This window comes from Mustelus asterias, chromosome 14 (genome assembly GCF_964213995.1).
Source record: "Mustelus asterias chromosome 14, sMusAst1.hap1.1, whole genome shotgun sequence".
Taxonomy (NCBI): domain Eukaryota; kingdom Metazoa; phylum Chordata; class Chondrichthyes; order Carcharhiniformes; family Triakidae; genus Mustelus; species Mustelus asterias.
In genome coordinates, this window is record NC_135814.1 from 81,101,407 (window position 1) to 81,117,485 (window position 16,079).

At 43.9% G+C, this 16,079-nt stretch overlaps 1 protein-coding gene across 4 annotated transcripts in view; it reads left to right on the top strand.

Moving 5' to 3' along the window:
• The window catches only part of LOC144503798 (calcium-responsive transcription factor-like), an 89,520-nt gene that overhangs the window by 26,517 nt on the left and 46,924 nt on the right, over positions 1–16,079 (top strand). For all 4 annotated transcript variants that reach the window (XM_078228697.1, XM_078228699.1, XM_078228700.1 and 1 more), the window contains 3 exons: positions 9,906–10,095; positions 12,455–12,572; positions 15,726–15,869. In XM_078228697.1, the coding sequence (XP_078084823.1) occupies positions 9,906–10,095; positions 12,455–12,572; positions 15,726–15,869 (452 nt within the window). The remainder of the gene's footprint in view (positions 1–9,905; positions 10,096–12,454; positions 12,573–15,725; positions 15,870–16,079) is intronic.

Sequence of the window (16,079 nt, forward strand, 5' to 3'; positions counted from 1 at the left end):
TGATCAGGAGAGCATAGATTTTTCATCAAAAGCTTTGAACCACAAGTGAAGCAAACTAAGTACAGCTACAATAAGGGCATGCATCTAAAAGGTATAGGGTAGATGTTTATGAATCAAGAAATAAACAAGTGCAAAAATTCTGAGGAAAATATTTCTGGAGAGACCTTTCTTTCCCTTTCAGATATTGACTGACCTGTGTGCATTTCCAGCAATTTCAGTTTTTATTTCTCAGGATTTATTTTAAATAACTTTTGCAAATTTATACACCAAGTATAGATGATCTGGAGGAGGGGACGGAGTGTAGGGTAACGAAGTTTGCAGACGACACAAAGATAAGTGGAAAAGTGAATCGTGTGGAGGACGGAGAAGATCTGCAGAGAGATTTGGACAGGCTGAGTGAGTGGGCGAGGATATGGCAAATGGAGTATAACGTTGATAAATGCGAGGTTATACACTTTGGAGGAAATAATAACAAATGGGATTACTATCTCAATGGAAACAAATTAAAACATGCTATCGTGCAAAGGGACCTGGGGGTCCTTGTGCATGAGACGCAAAAGCCCAGTCTGCAGGTACAACAGGTGATCAAGAAGGCAAATGGGATGTTGGCCTATATCGCGAGGGGGATAGAATATAAAAGCAGGGATGTCTTGATGCACCTGTACAGGGCATTGGTGAGGCCGCAGCTGGAATACTGTGTGCAGTATTGGTCCCCTTATATGAGGAAGGATATATTGGTATTGGAGGGAGTGCAGAGAAGGTTCACCAGGTTGATACCGGAGATGAGGGGTTTGGATTATGAGGAGAGGCTGAGGAGATTGGGTTTGTACTCGTTGGAGTTTAGAAGGATGAGGGGGGATCTTATGGAGACTTATAAGATAATGCGGGGGCTGGATAGGGTGGAGGCGGAGAGATTCTTTCCACTTAGTAAGGAAGTTAAAACTAGAGGACACAGCCTCAAAATAAAGGGGGGTCGGTTTAAGACAGAGTTGAGGAGGAACTTCTTCTCCCAGAGGGTGGTGAATCTCTGGAATTCTCTGCCCACTGAGGTGGTGGAGGCTACCTCGCTGAATATGTTTAAAGCGCGGATGGATGGATTCCTGATCGGTAAGGGAATTAAGGGTTATGGGGATCAGGCGGGTAAGTGGTACTGATCCACGTCAGATCAGCCATGATCTTATTGAATGGCGGGGCAGGCTCGAGGGGCTAGATGGCCTACTCCTGCTCCTATTTCTTATGTTCTTATGTTCTTAAGTGGAAAGAGGTGCATGTTGGTTTTGTGTTGATACAACAGGAGGCTAAATTCCCGTCTGGTCCTCCTGGATTAACTGGTTTGAAGTACTGATCTGAGCTCCCTGAAATGTGTGAGAATGACCCAAAGTTATCTTTCTTCCCTATCCCTCACTGAAATGTAGCCTGAGATTCTTGATGATACACTTGTAATAGATGCTTCATAGCAGTCAAGACTGTTCAGGATCTTATACTTCAATCAAGTCACCCCTCCCTCTTCTGAACTCTTCAGTGGAAACAAGCACAATTTATCCAACCTTTCCTTATAGTCAAGCTGCTTATTCCAGGTATCAATCCAGTAAAATTCTTCTGAAGTGCTTCCAAACAATAGTGACAGGCTGGTGAAATGTGCAGGCAAATGGAAGATGAAATATAATGCGAAAGTGCAAAGTGATAGGAGAGAGGCAATATAGACAAAATTCTAAGAGCAGCTCAGGGATATAGAGACCTGCAGATACAAGAACTCAAGTTGTTGAATAATCGGGCAGGTTGAGAAAATACTTAAACAGACACTCAGATACCTGGGTTTTCTAAATGTAATGTGGAGATGCCGGCGTTGGACTGGGGTAAACACAGTAAGAAGTTTAACAACACCAGGTTAAAGTCCAACAGGTTTATTTGGTAGCAAAAGCCACACAAGCTTTCGGAGCTCTTAGCCCCTTCTTCAGGTGAGTGGGAATTCTGTTCACAAACAGAGCTTATAAAGACACAGACTCAATTTACATGAATAATGGTTGGAATGCGAATACTTACAACTAATCAAGTCTTTAAGAAACAAAACAATGGGAGTGGAGAGAGCATCAAGACAGGCTAAAAAGATGTGTATTGTCTCCAGACAAGACAGCCAGTGAAACTCTGCAGGTCCACGCAACTGTGGGAGTTACAAATAGTGTGACATGAACCCAATATCCCGGTTGAGGCCGTCCTCGTGTGTGCGGAACTTGGCTATCAGTTTCTGCTCAGCGACTCTGCGCTGTCGTGTGTCGCGAAGGCCGCCTTGGAGAACGCTTACCCGAATATCAGAGGCCGAATGCCCGTGACCGCTGAAGTGCTCCCCAACAGGAAGAGAACAGTCTTGCCTGGTGATTGTCGAGCGGTGTTCATTCATCCGTTGTCGCAGCGTCTGCATAGTTTCCCCAATGTACCATGCCTCGGGTACGGATGAATGAACACCGCTCGACAATCACCAGGCAAGACTGTTCTCTTCCTGTTGGGGAGCACTTCAGCGGTCACGGGCATTCGGCCTCTGATATTCGGGTAAGCGTTCTCCAAGGCGGCCTTCGCGACACACGACAGCGCAGAGTCGCTGAGCAGAAACTGATAGCCAAGTTCCGCACACACGAGGACGGCCTCAACCGGGATATTGGGTTCATGTCACACTATTTGTAACTCCCACAGTTGCGTGGACCTGCAGAGTTTCACTGGCTGTCTTGTCTGGAGACAATACACATCTTTTTAGCCTGTCTTGATGCTCTCTCCACTCCCATTGTTTTGTTTCTTAAAGACTTGATTAGTTGTAAGTATTCGCATTCCAACCATTATTCATGTAAATTGAGTCTGTGTCTTTATAAGCTCTGTTTGTGAACAGAATTCCCACTCACCTGAAGAAGGGGCTAAGAGCTCCGAAAGCTTGTGTGGCTTTTGCTACCAAATAAACCTGTTGGACTTTAACCTGGTGTTGTTAAACTTCTTACTTTCTAAATATAGGCATAGAGTTTAAAAGCAAAGACATTATGATGAGCCTTGTAAGACACAGCTTCAACCCCTGCTGGAGTATTGTATCCAATTCTGGACGCTGCACTTTAAGAAGATTGATGAAGGTTTTAGAGAGAGGGCAGAAAAGATTTAAGAGAATGATTCCAGAGATTAAAGATTTCAATTACATAACGTCATACAATGCAGGAAAGGCCCTTCAACCCATCGAGTCTGTGCCAACAATAGCTACCACTAAAGTCGCACTAATCCCATTTTCCAGCACTTGTCCCATATTCTTGAATGTTGTGATGTTCCAAGTGCTCATCCAAATACTTTTTAAAGTTGTAAGGTTTAAAGCCTCCATTACCTTCCCAGGCAGTGCATTCCAGATTCCCACCACCCTCAGGGTGAAAATATTTTCTCAAATTTCCTCTGAATCTCCTGCCCCTTAAAACTATGCCCCCTCATGGTTGACCCTTTATCAAAGGGGTGCAGTTGCTTCCTGTGGCACAGTGGTTAGCACTGCTGCCTCACTGTCAGAGACCCGGGTTCCATTCTCGGCTTGGGTCACTGTCTGTGTGGCGTCTGCGCGTTCTCTCCGGTCTGCGTGGGTTTCCTCTGGGTGCTCCAGTTTCCTCCCACAGTCCGAAAGACATGCTGGTTAGGTGCATTGGCCATGCCAAATTCTCCCTCTGTACCCAAACAGGCGCCGGAGTGTGGCAACTAGGGGATTTTCACAGTAACTTCATTGCGGTGTTAATGTCAGCCTACTTGTGACACTAATAAACAAATCAAAACTAACCCTGTCCATACTTCTCATAATCTTATACATCTCAATCATGTTTCCCCCCACCACCACCACCACCCTCAGCCTTCTCTGTCCTAAAGAAAACAATTCAAGCCTATCTAGTCTTTCCTTGTAGCTCAAATGCTCCATCCCAGGCAACATCCTGGTGTTGCAATCACATCCTTCCTATAGTGAGGCAACCAAAACGGCACACAGTACTCTAGCTGTGGCCTAGCCAAAGTTCTGTACAGCTCCAACATTACGTCCTTGCTCTTATACTCTATGCCATCACTGATAAAACCAAGTGTCCTATATGCCACCTTCACTATCCTATTAATCTGCTGTGGCACCTTCAAGGTCTATGAATAAGTATCCCAAGATCCATCTGTTGCACTGAGCTTTCTAGCGCCCTGCCATTCATTAAATACTCCCTTGTCTTGTTACTTCTTCCAAAGTGCATCACATCGCACGTCAGGGTTAAATACCATCTGCCACTGCTCTGCCCATCTGACCAACCCATTATATTTTCCTGCAACCCAAGACCACCACCTTTACTATTAACCATCCTACCGATCTTGGTGTCATCTGCAAACATGCTTATCATTCCTCACATTATCAACTATATTATACATGTATATAATAAACAGTAAGGGTTCCAGCACTGATCCTTGTGGTGCTCCACTGGGCACTGGCCTCCAATCACTCAAACAGCCTTCTACCACGCCCCTTTGAGTCCTATTACTAAGCCAGTTTCCAATCCATCTCGCCAAGTTTCCCTGAGTTCCGTGTGCTTCAACCTTCTCAATTAGTCAAAAGCATAAAATCCATATAAACTACATCAACTGAACTTCCCTCATCCACACACTTGGTCACATTTTCAAAAAATTCCATCAAATTTGTTAGGCATGACCTCCCTCTAACGAAGCCATGCTGACTGTCCCTAATTAACCCATGCTTTTCCAAATGGAGATCGATTCGCTCCTTCAGAATTTTCTCAATAGTATCCCTATTAGTGACATGATACCCACCAGTCTGTAATTTCCTGGTTCATCTCTACCACCTTTCTTGAAAAGTGGAACCACATTAGCCATCCTCCAGTTCTCTGGCACTTCGCACATGGCCAGAGAGGAATTAAAAATTTGTCAGAGCCCCTGCAGTTTCCTGCCTCACCCCCACAGCAGCCTGGGATGCAATTCATCTGGGCCTGGAGATTTGTCTACATTAAAGCCTGTCATAGACTCCAATACCTCTCCATTTCCTATGTCAAACTGTGTGAGTTCCTCACTGTCCCTTTTCCTGAATTCTGTACCTACGTTCTCCTTTTCCTGAGTGAAGACCGTTCCCATGTCCTGTGGCTTCGCACACACATTTCCCCCTTGGTCTCTAATGGACCCTACTCTTTCCCTGGTTAACCTCTTCCCCTGAACGTATTTATAAAATATCTGAGGATTCTCCCTAATCTTGTTCGCTAGTCCTTTTTCATGCCCCCTTTTTGCTCTTCTAATTGCTTTCTTAATTTTCCTCTTGCATTTCCTATATTCGACAGCTGAATTGCTCCCTATGAACTTACCCAGTCCTGATTTGTCCTAGACATCCTGGTTCCTGAACTTGATTGCTCTTACATTTCCCCCTTTAGGATACATGTTGGACCTGTACTCTCCCCAGTTCCTTTTTGAATGCTCCCATTGCTTCACTGTAGACTTGCACACAAGTTGCTGTTCCCAGTCGACTTTGGCCAACCTTGCCTTATTTTAATAAAATTTGCCTTCCCCCAATCCAAAAACCATCTTTTGCAGGCCATCTTTCTCCTTGTCCATAACAAACTTGAACTCTACTGTGTTGTGGTTGCTATCGCTAAAATGCTCTCCCACTGCCACATTGAACACTTGTCTGGCTTCGTTCTCCAGAACCAGATCCAGCACTGCGCCATCCTTTGTTGGACTTCTACATATTGATGTAAAAATATTCCCCTGAATGCACTTCAATAAATCCGCCCCTTCAACCCTTTGCACAATGACTATCCCAATTTATGTTGGGGAAGTTGAAATCCCCTAAAGCTTTTTTTATTAGTCACAAGTAGGCTTACATTCACACTGCAATGACGTTACTGTGAAAATCCCCTAGTCGCCACATTCCTGCGCCTGTTCCGGTACACTGAGGGAGAGTTTAGCATGGCCAATTCACCTAACCTGTACATCTTTTGGACTGTGGGAGGAAACTGGAGCACTCGGAGGAAACCCACGCAGACACAGAGAGAATGTGCAAACTCCATACAGTGACCCAAGCCGGGAATCAAACCTGGGTCCCAGGTGCTGTGAGGCAGCAGTGCTAACCACTGTGTGACCGTGCCGCCCTAGTATAATTACCCGATTATTATTCTTATACACCTCAATGAACTGTCTATATATCTGCTCTTCTATTTCCTGCTGACTCTTTGGAAGTCTCTAATACATTCCCAGTAATATGGCTGTCTTCTTTATATTCCTAAGCTCTGCCCACCAAGTCTTGTATGAAGACCCTTCCAAGATATTGGGGGTGATTCTTCCAAAAATATTCTTAGTGCTGAGCGGGGCACTGCGCATGGCCAGCCTCGATCGCTGGTCTCCCTCCCTCTGTCACTTATCCCGAGTGCAGAGTGGCAGCAGGACCCGCCCCACACCTCACCAATCTCTTTCCCACCCCACCCCAAAAAAATCAAGTCCTTCCCCCTTGGCATTGCCAGTCTCCCTTGGGCAGTAGCAGGGGGCCCATGCTGGCACTGCCAAGGGGGCAATGCCCTGGGGGCACCACCCCATCGCCCAACTCTCTCCATGGCCTCCCTTCACTCCAGCGCAGTCAGGCTGCCAGCTCCCCACAAATGGATAGCTATAGTAAATCCCGCTGGAGTGAACCACTCCTGGCTGGGTGCCGGAGGAGACGCTAGCGGGCCCGGAGATTTCAGTCCCGGGCCCACTAATGATATTTGAAATGTATTGAAATGGCCATTTAAATTTATGTAACTCCGCGCCAATTTCTGGTACGGAGCTGAAGGTGCCGGAAATCCGGCTGTTGGTGACTTGCGGAGCTGTGGCGCCCAATGGGGAGCCCATGAAACAGCCTCTGCTCGAGTTTCCCAGCCTGCTGTGTGAAAAAAGCAGCGCTGCAGGCTGGAAGAATCGCCCCATCATCTCTCCTTATTGCAAGAAGTCTCACAACACCAGGTTAAAGTCCAACAGGTTTATTTGCGATCACGAGCTTTGGGAGCGCTGCACCTTCACTCACCTGATGACTTACTGTGCCTACTCCAGTCCAACGTCAGCATCTCCACATCATCTCTCCTTATTGTAGTAAAAACTCCTTAATTAATAATGTTTCACTGCCTCCCTTTTTACCCCCTCCTTTGCCTCGTCTAAAGATCCAATACTTCGGAATGTTGAGTTGCCAGTCTTGCCTTTCCCTCAACCACGTTTCCATGATGGCAACAATATCACACTGCCATGTGTCAATCCATGCCTTTAACTCATCGGTCTTGCCTATTGCACTCCTAGCATTAAAGTAAAGACCATCAAGTCTTGCTTTACTCTCTTGAAACTCAACATAGCTGAATTCACTCTGACTTGCTTCCTTTACTACAGCATGATGTGTCTCGATTTTACTAATGTTCTGTGTCCCTCTTCCCAGCCGGACAAGTTTAAACTCCTCTCAACAGCACCAGCTGCCAGGATGTTGGCCCCAGTGTGGTTCGGGTACAGACCACCCCCTTTGTACATGTCCCACCTTCCCCAGAAAAGGTCCCAGGAATCTAAAACCCTCCCTCCTGAACCAACTCTTGAGCCACACATTCATAGAATCATAGAAATCATAGAAACCCTACAGCTCAGAAAGAGGCCATTCGGCCCATCGAGTCTGCACCGACCACAATCCCACCCAGGCTTTACCCCCATATCCCTACATATTTACCCACTAATCCCTCTAACCTATGCATCTCAGGACACTAAGGGCAATTTTAGCATGGCCAATCCACCTAACCCGCACATCTTTGGACTGTGGGAGGAAACCGGAGCACCCGGAGGAAACCCACGCAAACACGAGGAGAACGTGCAAACTCCGCACAGACAGTGACCCAAGCCGGGAATCGAACTCGGGTCCCTGGAGCTGTGAAGCAGCAGTGCTAACCACTGTGCTACCGTGCCGCCCCATCTGCCCTATTTTCCTATTTCTATACTTGCTAGCATGTGGTACCGGGAGTAATCCAGAGATTACAACCTTTGAGGTCCTGCTTTTTAATCTGCTGCCTAGCTCCCCGGATTCTTGATGCAAGACCTCATTCCTAACTTTAACTATATCGTTGGTACTAACATGTACCATGACCTCTAACACATCACCTTCCCCTTTCAGGATGTCCTGCAGCCGTTCAGTGACTTCCCTGGCCCTGGCACCAGGGAGGCAACACACCATCCTGGAATCATGTCTTTGCTAGCAGAAACACCTGTCTGCTTTCCTGACTAATGAATCCCCTATTACTATTGCTCTTCCTTTCTTCTTTCTCCCCACTCCGTACAGTCAAGCTGCTTGTGGTGTCAGAAGTTTGACTCTGACTGCTCTCCTCTGAGGTACCAGCTCCCTCATCAGCTTGCAAGATGGAATGGTTAGTGAGCAGGACCCCAGGCCACTCCTGCACTATCTGTTCTTCCTGGCGTGCCTGATGGTTACCCATTTCCTCCTAGTCCCTTGAGCTGTGTTGTGACCATCTCTCTAAACGTGCTATTTACGTAACTCTCAGCCTCGCAGATGCACCGCAGCATCTCTGGCTGCTGCTGAAGCTCCGAAACCTGGAGCTCCAGTTTCTGTAGCTGGGAGTACTTACTGCACATGTGGTCATCTCGGCCACTTGCAGCGTTCAGGGCTGCCCACATGTGACAAGCCACACACTCCGCTCGGCTGTCCTCACCTGATGTGTCTTAACTGCAGAATTTACACCTTAGACTACAACAAATATAGACACAGATAATAAATAATACGTTTCTTTTAGCTTCAGCTATTTAAATATAGTCCCTAATATCAGTTACTCACCAACCAATCAGCTTATTGCTTTCCTGTAATATCACTCTTAGATTTTTCAAACTCAGTACATTGTTTGGTGACTGTCCTGGTGAAGTGTGTCCCTCACAGGTCAGAGCTCTCCGCTGCCCGAAGGTGAGTGAAGGCCTCTGTCCCTGCGCTCTCTTTATTCATGTCCCAGCGAAGTGTGTTCCTCACAGGTCAGAGCTCTCTGCTGCTCAAAGGTGAATGAAGGCCTCTGTCCCCAGACTCTCTTTATTTACATCCCGGTGAAATGTGTTCCTCACAGGTCAGGGCTCTCTGTTGCCTGAAGGTGAGTGAAGGCCTCTGTCCCTGCGCTCTCTTTATTCCTGTCCCGATGAAGTGTGTCCCTCGCAGGTCAGAGCTCTCCACCACCCGAAGGTGAGTGAAGGCCTCTGTCCCTGCGCTGTCTTTATTCATTTCCCGGTGAAGCGTGTTCCTCACAGGTCAGGGCTCTCTGTTGCTCGAAATTGAGTGAAGGCCTCTGTCCTTGCACTGTCTTTATTCATGTCCCGATGAAGCGTGTCCCTCGCAGGTCAGAACACTTGCTGCCCAGAGGTGAGATGGATAGATTGGAGAAGCTATGGTTCTTAGATCATAGAAGTTGTGAGAAGGTTTGATAGATGTGCTCAAAATCATGAAGGATACAGAAGAGCAGATAGAAAAAAAACTTCCCATTTGCAGAAAGAACCAGGACACACGTTTAAAGTTCTTGGCAACAGAATCAAAGGCAAGATGAGGAAAAATATTTTTAACAGTGTGGTCTGCTAACTCAGGTCTGGAATGCACTGACTGAGTGGTGGAGGCAACTTCAATCATAGATTTCAAAAGGGAATTGGATAAAGCACCTGAAGGGCAATGATTCTTGTGTCAATTAACAAAATTGAATGGAGTATTCAAGGTGTGGATTGACCAGAACATCTCTTTGTCTGATGCCATCAAGCTGAAACTATAAAGAAATAGTAGTGATGAACGAAGCAGAGGAAGGCAAGAAGAAAGCATAAAAATAAAAATTGTTTGAACATGTAATTGCCTAACATGCTCATCATTTTGTTCAATATTCATATTCCAGAAAATTGGAGACTCCTTTCGCGGGTATTGTGAGAGCGAAACCGAATTGGAAAATGTATTAACAGTTCATAAACAGCAAACACAGAGTGTTTGGGGAACACGACAGTCTCCAAGCCCTGCTAAACCTGCTACCCGACTGATGTGGAAATCTCAATATGTACCGTATGATGGAATTCCATTCGTCAATGCAGGTCAGAATATGGTACTTGTTAGAAAATGGTTACCTTCCACTAGAGAGATATTTTGTTGGCAGTTATGCGATAACTATATTAGTGTCTTTCACACTTTTAAAAATGTCCTTGGCCCATTTCATATATCCTTGTTCACATTATTAGAGTTCTTCTTGTTCCAACTTGGTTCATATGTCTGAACAGTGGTCCTTGGCCTTTGTCAATGTCGCCATTGTCCTAGGTGAGTTAAAATAGAATGCAACAGGTTTTTTTTTTTTACATCTTGCATATCAGAAGCTATTTAGTTCATGGTGCTTGTGCTGGTTCTTTGAGCTATCTATTTAAAATAATTACTTTACAAATATTTGTCTGCTTCCCCAGAAAAGTTATGTATTCTGCTGCCGTGAATGTTTTCGGTATGGCCATAATATTTACATTAAAAATATTTCCTGATCTCTCCCTTCATTCATTTGGTGCTGATTTTAATTTTATATTTCTCATTCAATAACCAATAAAAATTAATTTAATTTTTGAACCTTATCAGAACCTCTTCATTTAGAAAGGCCCTGTTGGATCTCCTTTAAACCTCGCCTGTTGTATCGGGGAGGGGGAATCCAGTTTCTAAAATCTTATAATTGAAGCTGTTCATGTTCAGCATCATTTCAGTGAATCTCTTCAGCATAGAGGTTAGAGGTTTACAGTATGGAAACAGGCCCTTCAGCCCAACTTGTCCATGCTGCCCAGTTTTTACCACTAAGCTAGCACTAATTGCCCGCATTTGGCCCATATCCCTCTATACCCACCTTACCCATGTAACTGTCAAATACTTTTTAAAAGCACGTTCACCATTTTTTCTAAAGTTAGAGTCCCTAGATACAATTTTTTAATTGCTACCTAAAAGGTTTAGCAAATATTGCATTCCAGCCCCCATTTATTAAACCTGTTTTTTTTTATATAGCTCTACTACTCCCCAGTCAAAATTTCTGTCCGAATCCCGAAGAGCTTTTATTGTTTTATCCTTTTTCTAAATTTCCAAATGTATCAGATATAACCTGACTTTGCAAATCCCTGCTAACTGTCCTTAATTAACATCTTTTTAGTGATGATTTATTTTACACCATTAGTGACATTAAGTTGACTAGGTTACTGTTATTCTTTATTCCTTCTTTAATAGAGTGTTGACCTCTAATCCTGTAGCACAATTTTTATATGCACAAATGTTTGAAAGATTTGTAGTCAGAGCCACTGCTATTTCTTTCTGATTTTTCTACAACATTTTATGATGCATGCCCTTTTTGAAAGTGATTTTCCTTCTCCTGATCTTCCCAATTGAGGTCAGGACCTAATTTTGATTACATAGTTATTGTTCTTTAGGTTACAGATCTAACTAACTGCAATAACATGCAAAATTTCAAGTGTGTCCACGGGGATGGTGCCAGAGGACTGGAGAGTGGCGAATGTTGTTCCTCTGTTTAAGAAAGGGAATATTGTAGACCGGTTAGTCTTACTTCGGTGGTTGGTAAATTGATGGAAAAGGTCCTTAGGGATGGGATTTACGACCATTTAGAAAGATGCGGATTAATCCTGGATAGTCAGCACGGATTCGTGAAGGGCAAGTTGTGTCTCACGAATTTGATTGAATTTTTTGAGGCGGTAACTATGTGTGTTGATGAAGGTAGGGCAGTTGATGTCATATACATGGATTTTAGTAAGGCGTTTAGTAAGGTCTGACAATATCTGTGGAGAGAGCAACCGAGTTAATGGGTGGGATTTGGCTGCCCCCTCCCCCCCACCCACCCCAAAACGGTGTGTTTCATGGCGGCGGGAGGTGTGACAGGGTGCGTCATTGGCGGGACTGTAAGATCCTGTTGGTGTAAACGCCAGTGAGATTTTGGCAGTAGTTTTAGTTCTTTGATCAGATGGAAGGTCATAAGCCTGAAAGTTAACTGTATTTCTCTCTATTGATGCTGCCAGACCTGCTGAGCATTTCTGGTATTTTCTATTTTTATTTCAGGTTTTCAGCATCCACAGCACTTTATTTTTGAAGGAATAGAAATAAATATTGATAAGGTGAGATGTATGTGGGGGAAAAACTCATATGGAGCACTAAAACTGGCATAGACCAGTTGTGTCACATTGCCTATATTCATTCTGTAATTTCTATTATTCCCTCAGTCTTATAACACATCCTGTCATTTCTGTAACCCTTGGGGCAATATTTTTACATTGAAGCCTTGGCAAAATGTTGCAGCTTCATGTTTACCATTTCTGATAACACTGATTTTTAAACCAGCCATTGTAAGCATTCAGTTTATGTAGGTTTCATGAGAGTGTAACTTGGATGATTTATAATTACACCATGTACATCTGCTCTATTCAGGAAGTAGGGCCATTGTCATGGAATGTCAATTTGGACCAAGGCGAAAAGGAGTTCAACCTAAGAAAATAGAACAAGAGAGCATCTCAAATCAGCATTATAAAGCAACGTGTGCTGCGCGGTAAGAATCCCAGTTGAAAAGTACAAACAAATGTGCAATAATTTTTATATTGTCTGAAACTGATCCATTCGATAACTTCTGTGGGCTTCTCACTTCCGTGCATTCAGCACCAAGAATGGAAGCAACATGCCATCTAGCTGCTCTTTAGGACTAGCTGCTCTTTTGGAGTATGAATATTAAAACTGCACACATACTCAAAGTGTGGCCCAACCACCATAAAGGACAGTACAGCACAGGAACTCGCCAAGTCTGTGCCGATACAAATGCCTCTCTAATCTAATATTTTCTTACCTCTACATGGTCCATATCCCTCTATTTTTTGCCTATTCGTGTATCTATCCAGATGCTGCTTGAACGTTGTTATAGAATCTGCTTCCACCACCTCCTTCAGCAGTGCGTTCCAGACATTCACTCCCTCTGGGTGAAAAACTTGCCCCTTATGTCTCTTTTAAACTTTCCCCCTCTCACTCTCAACCTATGCCCTCGAGTAATTGATCCTTCAAACCTGGGAAAAAGACTCTGACTATCTACTCTATCCAAGCCTGTCATAATCTTGTAAACCTCTATCAGGTTCCCCCCTCATTCTCCAACGCTGCAATTAAAACAATCCAAGTTTGTTCAACCTCTCTTCATAGTCCATATTCTCCAAACCAGGGAACATCCTGGTAAGTCTCTTCTGCACCCTTTCTAATGCATCAACATCCTTCCGGTAGTGTGGCAACCAGAATTGTACACAATACTCCAAATGCAGCCATATACAGCTGCAACATGATTTTCCAATTCCTATACTCAATGCCCAAACCGATGAAGGCCAGTATACCATAGGCCTTCTTGACCACCTTGTCCACAGAGATACCACCATCAGGGAACTGTGGATCTGCACACCAAGATCCCTCTGTATGCTAATATTTCTAAGGGTTCTACCATTAATGTATATTTTCCTTCTGCAGTGGACCTCCCAAATCGCATCACTTTACGTTTGTCCACCTTTGCTAAATTATCCAACTGCTTTTCTGATATGGCACGGTGGAATAGTGATTAACACTGTCGGGGATCCAGTTCAATCCTAACGCTGGGTGACTATGTGGAATTTGCACGTTCTCCTCATGTCTGTGTGGGTTTCCTCTGGGTGCTCCAGTTTCCTCCCACAATCCAAAGATGTACAGGTTTGGTTGATTGGCCATGTTAAATTGCCCCTTAGTGTCCCAAGATGTGTAGGTTAGGGGGAGTAGCGGTGTAAATTGGTGGGTTAGGGCATAGGGCCTGGATAAGATATTCTTTTGGAGAGTCGGTGCAAACTCTGAGCCAGATGACCTCCTTCTGCACTGTAGAGATTCTATTATGAGCAGAAATTTCTTCCAATTAAATATTGAGAAGATTAAAGCCATTGATTTAAGCCCTGGCTCCGAACCCCTTTCTCTAGCTCAAAACTCCATCCATCTCCCTGGTAACTTTCTGAGGCTAAGCCAGACGGCTCATAATTTATATGATGTGGAGATACCGGCGTTGGACTGGGGTAAACACAGTAAGGAGTCTAACAACACCAGGTTAAAGTCCAACGGATTTATTTGGTAGCAAACGCCGCTAGCTTTCGGAGCGCTGCTCCTTCGTCAGGTGAGTGGGAGATCAGCAAACAGGGCATATAAAGACACAAACTCAATTTACAGAATAATGAATAATGATTCGAATGCGAGTCTTTACAGCTAATCAAGTCTTAAAGGTACAGACAATGTGAGTCGCTGAGCAGAGATTGATAGCCAGGTTCCGCACACATGAGGACGGCCTCAACCGGGATCTTGGGTTCATGTCACACTATCTGTAACCCCCACAACTTGCCAGGACTTGTAAAGTCTCACTGGCTGACCTGTCTGGAGACAATACACATCTCTTTAACCTGTGCTAATGCTCTCTCCACTCACGTTGTCTGTACCTTTAAGACTTGATTAGCTGTAAAGACTCACATTCCAATCATTATTCTGTAAATTGAGTTTGTGTCTTTATATGCCCTGTTAGCTGTTTATGAGCAGATCTCCCACTCATCTGACGAAGGAGCAGCGCTCCGAAAGCTAATGGTGTTTGCTACCAAATAAACCTGTCTGACTTTAACCTGGTGTTGTTAGACTCCTTACATAATTTATATGCCATATTTGACTCTGTGATGAGCTGAACCACAAATTTGCACCATTAAGACTGTTATTTCCACCTGTTGTCCACCTCTGTAACATTACCCAACTCTATCCCTGTATCAGCTCATACTGCTGAAACCCTCATTCATGCCTTTGCTGCCTCAGGATAACTATTCCAATGCTCTCTCACTTTTTACCATCTGGAAATGTGAGGTCATTAATTTATGCTAAGTTCCCTTCAGCTATCACTCCTGTGCTCACAGATTTACAATGGTGCAATGGTCAAGTAATATCTCGATTTAAAAATTCTCATCCTTGTCAGATCCCTAAGAGGGTAAGCTGTGGCTCAGTTGGTGGCACTCTCGCTTCCAAAGTCACAAGGTTCTGGCTTCAAATTCCATTTTATTGTCCCCAGCTGCTTCAAGTAGTTAATTTTGTTCTTCAAATGGCGATAACTTTGCAAGGCTGTTTGCGCTATGTTACTGATTGCTTTGAGAATGTGTAAGTTGATAGCCTTTCAAACCTCTGCAAACCTTGCGGCAATTCTTATATATCCTTCAAGTGACAATGAACAGTGCTCTACATTCAAGTGGAGATTGTTTATGTCTTGGAGGAGACCTTGGAGAAATGATATTTCCCCAATTATTGGGTACAAAAATGTAATGGTTATTGCACTGGACCAATAATTCCGAGGTCATAAGCTCATATCCGATCATGGTAAGTTGTGAATTTGAATTCAAGGAAGGGAGCCTGTTGTAATTATTCTGTCTTGCAGTTCTGGTCATATGTGGTTGATTCTTAATGCCCTTTAAATTGACCTAACAAGCTATAGTTGTGAACAGTCAGTAGAAAGTTTCAATAAGTTAAGTCATTATGCACAAGAGGGTCAAGTTTTTAAATCTTGACTTGTCTTAATTTCCTTGTTCTTAATTTGGGCTTGTTTCTGAAGAAGTTTTTGAAGAACTATGTTATTACTACATAAGAATGTTTGTGAAACTTGTCTGCTATTTACGCTTTTCTGCTGCAGAATCTACATTAAAAAAGTGCGGAAATTCCCAGAATACAGAGTTCCCATAGATCCCAAGATTGATAAGAAGGTTATTCGACAAGAGCAGGAAAAGGCCTTCAACATGTTGAAGAAGAATGGATTTGATGTAGGAGGAGTTGTAAGGTAGGGATTTTGAATGTACTGAAGATAATTAACTCATTATTAGCTTGTTGGAATATACCATTAAGAACATTAGCAGCAATCTGTTACTCCATGTGACTTTATTAGTTTCCTTTCTGTTAAACCCTTGCTCCTGACATAAAACCTTTTCCTACCATTCAGCAGTTTGTATGTGAATTTGGACCTTAGATACAAAACAATATATTGTGTTTG